Consider the following 7,110-nt stretch of genomic DNA (forward strand, 5'->3'; position numbering starts at 1 on the left):
TGGAGGGGGCGTCGATATCTACGCATGACACCAACGACAACGGTTGTGTTGAATGGATGGGGGGGGGGTGTGTGAGGAGGGGGTTGAAATGGGGTAAAAAATGGAGGGGGTGAAGCGTGGTTCCAGCAGGGCGTAAAACTGCGTCCAAAAAAAGAAAGGTCTGTACGCAGGGACTCAGCGCACGCGTGTCGTACGAATGACAGGGCCCTCTCCAATCGAGATTAATGTTTATATTCCTGACGCCAAATCATTTTCTACTCATTTTGATTTCATTACTTTCAGCCTCCCTCGCGCGGCTTTGCCCCGCCCCCGCCCGCCTCCGCGAGGCCGTGCCACAGGACGTCCTCGTATGACTCTTCCTTCTCGAGTCTGCGTGCAGACCTTTTGTCTGCCTCCCGCCCGCCTTCAAACGTTCCCATCATATGACGCTATCCACCGTGAGTAAGTGGACGCTGCGTACAAGGACATGTGCAAGGACATGTGCAAGGACACTACCAAAGCTTTACTTGCCCCCTGGCAATACTGTCCCCCGCTACTCTTGCCCTTCTCCAATGGAACACGCCCAGCTTCAACCCGCCCCCCTCCCCCCATCTCTAATCGCCTGGCATTAATATTTACAGTTCCCCCCCCCCCCCGCCCTCCTCACCCACGCGACATGACAAAGCACAAACGGTCAGATTCAATTCCGTGCACCGTCGATCGCCCCAACTCTCGACCAACTATCACATCAATATTCCAGCGGTCATGCAATATCGCAACAACAACGTCTTGCCCGTTTGTCTGCAGTATCCACATTTGCTCGTTTGACACTTGACACTTAACTCATGCATTTCTTTTGTTGTTGAGTACATACTGTACCTGTACGGATCCTTGTTGACATAACAAGGGAGTTCGCGATATATTCTATTTCCGTCCACCCCCCCGTCGCACCCTCCACTTGCCTTCGTACACAACCACAATCCACGCTACACCCTACGCTACACCCTTAGCATGCTCGCGCCTGACCACATATACTGTACTGTATATTACCTCCTCGCTGCTACAAATCGCACCAACAAAACCGATAGCGATTGGTATGACTACCGCTTCGCAACAACTGCTTGCACCTCGTTTTTCCTTCATCATACACACATGAAAACTTGCTTCTTGTCTTTCTTTCCTGTAACCCGCAATGCGAGGCAAAGGCGATGCAAACCATGACCCCGTTCACTCGTCTTTCCATCATCCTTTTTGGTCAAACTCTACGTGTCATATTCCATCCAAAGGGACCATATTTTCGAACAACTTGTCTCAGAAACGACGCACAATAGCGGGTAACCCACCGTTTCACGCGTACGTTGCTTGCTTTGCCCACAGACACCACAATCGAACATCCCGTTTCCACTCAACAATGGATCACCACACTCCCATGCGCGTCCCAACCTAGGCAATTCATCCCGGACACATCGATTAATGAAAATCGTTCTTTCCAAACCATGCCTCAACGTTTCCCATTTTCCACCACCGCTTTTGACCCACCACCCACGCCCACGCAGAACCTCTCCGCCAGAAAACTGATACGTCACTGATACGTCCCACATCTGGCCCCGCCCAATTCCCAATCACTCATCGCGCAACGCGTTTCAAATCTTGTGCTGGACCTCTAGCACCATCGCGCACATGTCCCCCCGCTCGCGGAGGGGACATTTCCCTTCTCGTCGCGCCTCTCGCCCCGGGCGCCGCCTTCCATCTCACCCTTGACACGCGCGCCGCCCGCAAAGTCACGCGACGAATGCCGAGAATACACCGCGCGACTCGTCCGTGTTTCGCACTCCTTCCCGCGCGCCATACTGTCCCTGGCGTGGAAGCACGAAGCGGCTGGCCTGGTGATTGAGGCTTCGTGCACGTAAAGGAGTGCTGGGCAAGCTGGTGTTCTTCGTGCGCTTGCGGGACGGCGGGCGACGGCGTCGCAGAGGCGGGGTTTCGGGCCCGTTCTAATAATAGAACTCGGCGAGGCGGGTGTGGCGTTTGACCGGAGAAATGGGGATGGAGATGTGGAGGAAGGCGAAGAATGTAGGCCATTCAGAATCGTGTTTCTTCCAGTCCTTTCTGTATTATACGGAGGCCGGGCGGGGAGCTGATATGCGAATTCGGAGAAACTTTTGGCGGTAGCAGTGGTGTCCCTTCCACGGACACCCAATTACGGTACCGGTTTCGACGGCGGGACAACTGAGCTGGCATACCTGTATCTCGATGACGGGGTCTCGTGGTGTGTCGTGTTGCAAAGGGCGTACGGGGATAGCCGGAGACGGGAAAAAAGTACAGGCAAGCATTGGGGGGCAGGGGCGCGGCGTGTGGAATTGGGAGCTGCCGCCATTTTCACATCTCGCAAGCAAGCGAGCGGTATTCAGGGTGGAGGAGAGAGCAGGCGGAGATCAAACACTGGTGCGCAATGTAATTAAAACGCGCGCGAGCGAGAAATTTGACAAGCTGGATTGCAATGACACTAACCTCTCAACGTATTTGATTCCTGGGCCAATACGTGTTCAGCACTGTAGTCTGCGCCGGCAGCAATTTCAGTTTGCTACACGCTCTACGGCCCCTGTCGTTTCTTCCCCCCCCCCCCCGCACCATCCTCACCCTTGAACCTTTTGCAACTCCACCGCGTCTCCGTCCCACCGCCCACCATGTTCCGTCGCTTCACGGTCGAAGAGAGCGTGTCCGGGCAATCTGCGATGAAGTCGTCGCAGCAGCGGGCGGCACGTCAGAAGATCGTGCAGCAGCTGCCGACGATCGAGCCGTACATCGACAGCTTCTTCCCGAAGAAGGAGAAGACGATCTCGGCCAAGTGCGCGGGGCACGTGACGATCTTGGCGAGCGCGGGGGGCGTGCCGCTGTTCTTCCAGACGCGCGACGGGGCGTACGTGCCCACGCTGCGCACGCTGCACAAGTACCCGTTCCTGCTTCCCATCCTCAGGGTCGATCGCGGCGCCATCAAGCACGTCATCAACGGCGCAGACGTCATGGTACCCGGCCTCAGGTCCAGCAGAGCCGTCATTGAGGACGAGGTCGAGAGGAACTGTGTCGTCGCGGTTTATGCAGAGTCGAAGGAACACGCCATTTGTGTCGGTATTACCAAGATGAGCTCGCAGCAGATGAGGTTGAATGATAAGGGAATCGCGGTGGAGAGCATGCATTACGTCTCCGATGGGCTGTGGAAGTGTTCCGAGTTATCGTAGAGGGGATTTGGGAAGGGGGCGCTATGACAGTGTTTTTTTTTTGTCGTCATGCCTTTGTTTGTACAGCATCCGCGCAATGGTCGTATACTCCGTCGCATACATCCCGTCTCCAAGCGGAAATCGTTTTCGCTTTGAGTGCTTTGGCAAGTACGTATGTACAGAGTATCCAGAGGACGGGAAGCGGCAAACGCCGGTCAAGTGAGGGGACTGTCGTGTGATTGGCCGTTATCCGTGGTGAGAAAAGAATGTCGCATCGCGCCGCGCGATCTTTTATAGACGCGGCCGTACTGCGAGGTTGGAGCATGGCGTCTGGCGCGCAGGGGGGAAGGTTGCCCTGGCCATGTTGTGCTTTGTGTGTGGCGGGCAAGGGCCGGTAGCACTAGCGGCACTGCCAGGAGAGTCTACGTTGACGCGCCATGTATGGGACTGTAAGGGGTGTGGACGAAGCAAGTGGAAATGCCGGCCGGCATTTCGAATTACGTATCTCGGGTTTCTCGCAGTCAATGTTAGGCGATTGATGGTGTTCAGCGTCGCTTGCGACTTAGGAGGTCGTGATTTGGCGCAGTAATGGGACCGCACAGGAGCTCGTCTTGAGACGGTTGGACTAGGCGAAGGTGACATTGACCCGCCATGACATGGTACGGCAGGATGCTTGCGGGGGGGCCCAGTGACTGTCTGCTTATGTGCGTCAAGGTGGAGAGGTTTGTAGAAAGGTTGGAAAAGCAAAAACAAAGTGGCCCTTATTTTCCCCAAAATAGCCTGCACATGTATCATGCACAAACCCGCCCCCCCCCCCTCCTCTACAAATTCACTCCTCTTCCACTTCCCCTACCAAAGCCCCTTTCGCCCCCACTGACGAATCGCTCCGCACCCTCTTCCCCTTTCCACCCGACTAACTTACCGCCCTCTTCACCCCCGCCCCCTCCGTTAATGTAACTACTCACTTCCATCCCCCACCCCCTTCCCTTCCCTCCTCTCCCCTCTCCACCCTCCAAAATGACCCCTCCCCCCGCGCGTCGCCGCCGCCCCTCCGTAGCAGACGACGCCCTTCTCGCCGGTCTCACGCGCCTGAAGGTCTCGGACCCGACCCCCCCGCACCTCTCCTCCCTGACCGCCGCGCCGGCCTCCCGCCCGCACCCCCCGCGCTCGCGCGCCGCCCCAGCGCTCAACGTCGCGTACGCCTACTTCCCGCGCACGGCCTCGCCGCGCTACATCGACCGCAGCATCTACATCCCGCGCGCCGACTGGCTCGAGGTTGTCGAGCGCGCCACGGGACTGGGCAAGTCCGGCGACGGCGACGCGGCCGCCACCGACAAGCTGCTGCGCTGGATCCGCGCCGGCAACCTCGACCCCGCCGAGCTTTTCCGCGGCATCGTCGCCGGGTCGGCCCCCGTCGATGCCCGCTTGAACGTCCGCGTCCTGGCCGTCGTCGCGAGGCTGTGTGGCGGCGGCGGCCCCGTCGTCTTGCCGATGGCCACGTATGTTACGAGCGCGCGCAAGCCTAGCCCGGCGGTCAAGGTCTGCCTGGACGTGCTGAAGAGCTTGGGGTTTACAAACGCGCCAGAGGAGGTGCTGTATGATGATAATCGCGTCCGGGAGATGAGGTTGCCGGGCGTGCAGGGAGGGGGTATGGAGGCGGTGCCGGAGGTGTGGGGGGGGAAGAGGTTGTCCAAGGCCGACGCGGCCATGGCCTGGGCCGTGGAGGCCTACGCGATTGCCATGGGGAGGAAGTTCATCTTTCATCATCGCTACCCGGAGGTGGAGAGCAACTACTCGCTGGACCGGCACTACCGGAAGATGCGCGTGGAGAACCAGGTGGATCCCGTGCGGGAGGGCGCGAACATGGAGCGGCAGGGGCTGCTGATTTCGCGCGTCACGGTGGTCGAGGTGGCGCTGATCGCGTACTGTGCGGTGGTGGCCGCTGATCGGCTGGAACGCGCGCGCGCGCCGCAGGATATCATCGTCCTGGCTGTGGCGGAGGCGTGCAATGTGTATGCGTTTGCCGAGTATGTGCGGATTAAGGTCGCGGCGCCGAAGGCGGAGGACTTCGACTTGGACGCCGCGCTCGCGTGTCTCGCGGGTATGGTGGTGGAGCTGCAGGGCCGAGGGGGCACGGCCGCGAGGCTGCTCAAGAGGTTGGTTGAGCCGAAGGTGCTCGCGAGCGTCACGGACCGGAGCGTCAGACCTACCAGGCCAGAGAGCAGGCATCGCAGGGAGGTGCTGTGCACGTTTTCGTCGTTCGAAGCCATGCATAGGGCGCTCACGCCGGTGACGAAGTCGCAGGGAATGGATTTGGGCGAGTAGAGAGGGACTGGTGCCTCTCCCCTGTATTTTTCTGTCGTAGGGGAGCGGTCAGTCTTGGTTAGCTTTCGGCTCTAACTCGCCCCCTCCTGCTTGCTTGCGCACAAACATGCTCCCAAATGCGAAGGACGAAGGACGATATTTTCCGGTTCACCCAATATAAATGCAGTTTAATGAGACGGGCGGCAGCGATAGTGGCATTCTCCCGTGGAGCGAAATCCAAGCACGCTTTTGGCTAGCACCTCCACCGCGCGGCGTCTGCCGTGCTCCAACAGATCGTTGGACTGTACAATGCAAAGGTTAGCGGCGAGTCTGACAAAAAAAAAGTTAGCAGCGTTACAATTAGTCCATCGACACCGTAACACGAGAATCATGACAACGGTCTATGCACCGTGCGCTATCTGGGGACACCTGGCGACCTCGCGGAAGGGTCTGACTGGGACCGTCGCACCATCGCCTCTGCTCTGGCGGTGGCGGTGGTGGCGGTGGTGGCGGTGGTGGCGGTAGTGGCGGTAGTGGCGGTAGTGGCGGTGGCATGATCCTTGGTGTACCTCCCCCCCCTGGGTAAGGTGTTCATCCCCAGCGCGATATCAAGAGGGCGAACGGAATGATGTTTGTCGTCAACAACGTCGACGACGTGCGCGGGTGGACCCCCCCTCTTGTGAAAGTGGGTGCTGTTTGTTGTGTCTCGGTTGACGTCGTCGTCGGCCAAAGCCTTGTACTTGGCGAAACTCTTGGCCTTGATAAAAACGATGCCGGCTAGCACACCCAGGGAGACGCCGGCCCAGCCCGCGACAGAAATGTGCATATCGAACAAAAAGAGGGAGAAGAGAATGATAGGGACCTTGTTAAAGCCGCCAATAAAGCTGAGCGTGGAGCCGTTGGTGACGGAGAGGGTCCAAAAGGCGGTGGCGCACACGGCGGTGGTGAGGAAGCCGCTCGCCAAGTAGGCGAGCTTGAAGCCGAGGGAGCGGGCGGCGAGGGCGTGGAAGACGTGCGGGAACTCGCTTGACGTGAGGGCCATGGCGAGGATGGGGAGGACGGAGAGCAGGTTGGAGTGGAAGGTCTTTTCCAGTGCCGGGACGGCGGGGTCGTTGAGGAAGATGCGGAGCGAGGCGAGGTAGGCGACGTTGGCGACGACGTTGAGCGCGGCCCAGAGGTAGCCGACGCGGGAGAACTCGAGGTCGTTGATGGCGGTGACGAAGGCGGAGAGCACGATGAGGAACATGGAGAGGTAGACGGGCGGCGGGAAGCGGTCCTTGAAGTAGGCGCGCTCGAAGAGCGTGACGAACATCGGGCCGAGGGACTTGCACACGGTGAGGATGGGGAGGTTGACATAGCGCAGCGACTGGGCGTTGGTGAAGATGAAGAGGATGAAGAAGAAGATGGGGAGGGGCATGGAGCGGGCGAGGCGCAGGGAGAGACGGCCGGAGGAGGTGATGCCGAGGAGGTGGGCGAGGGAGATGAGGCAGACCGAGACGAGGTTCTGGAAGGCCAGGGTGAACCAGGGGAAGTGGAAGTGCGCATGCGAGAAGACGACCTTGTTCATCAGGGTGACGGCCGCCGACGCCAGGGCGTAGCTCACGCAAGC

General features: G+C 59.1%; 4 protein-coding genes; 2 read left to right on the plus strand and 2 right to left on the minus strand.

Annotated features, from left to right (window-relative positions):
* Window positions 1-814: 814 nt before the first annotated feature.
* CHC_T00006471001 (hypothetical protein) lies at window positions 815-1,580 on the minus strand. XM_005719062.1 is given in 2 exon segments: window positions 815-1,241; window positions 1,242-1,580. The coding sequence occupies 1 exon segment, from the start codon at window positions 1,578-1,580 to the stop codon at window positions 1,242-1,244; it is 339 nt and encodes a 112-aa protein (XP_005719119.1). The 3' UTR covers window positions 815-1,241.
* Window positions 1,581-2,666: 1,086 nt separating this feature from the next.
* CHC_T00006472001 (hypothetical protein) lies at window positions 2,667-3,973 on the plus strand. XM_005719063.1 is given in 2 exon segments: window positions 2,667-3,218; window positions 3,219-3,973. 1 exon segment carries the CDS (start codon window positions 2,667-2,669, stop codon window positions 3,216-3,218), a length of 552 nt encoding a protein of 183 aa, XP_005719120.1. The 3' UTR covers window positions 3,219-3,973.
* A 181-nt stretch (window positions 3,974-4,154) lies between these two features.
* Window positions 4,155-5,471, minus strand: CHC_T00006473001 (hypothetical protein). The gene has a single exon (XM_005719064.1). It carries the CDS (start codon window positions 5,469-5,471, stop codon window positions 4,155-4,157), a length of 1,317 nt encoding a protein of 438 aa, XP_005719121.1.
* Window positions 5,472-6,916: 1,445 nt separating this feature from the next.
* CHC_T00006474001 (hypothetical protein) lies at window positions 6,917-7,099 on the plus strand. The gene has a single exon (XM_005719065.1). It carries the CDS (start codon window positions 6,917-6,919, stop codon window positions 7,097-7,099), a length of 183 nt encoding a protein of 60 aa, XP_005719122.1.
* Window positions 7,100-7,110: the final 11 nt, after the last annotated feature.

This window comes from Chondrus crispus, genomic scaffold (assembly GCF_000350225.1).
Source record: "Chondrus crispus Stackhouse genomic scaffold, scaffold_42, whole genome shotgun sequence".
In the NCBI taxonomy this organism is placed as follows: domain Eukaryota; phylum Rhodophyta; class Florideophyceae; order Gigartinales; family Gigartinaceae; genus Chondrus; species Chondrus crispus.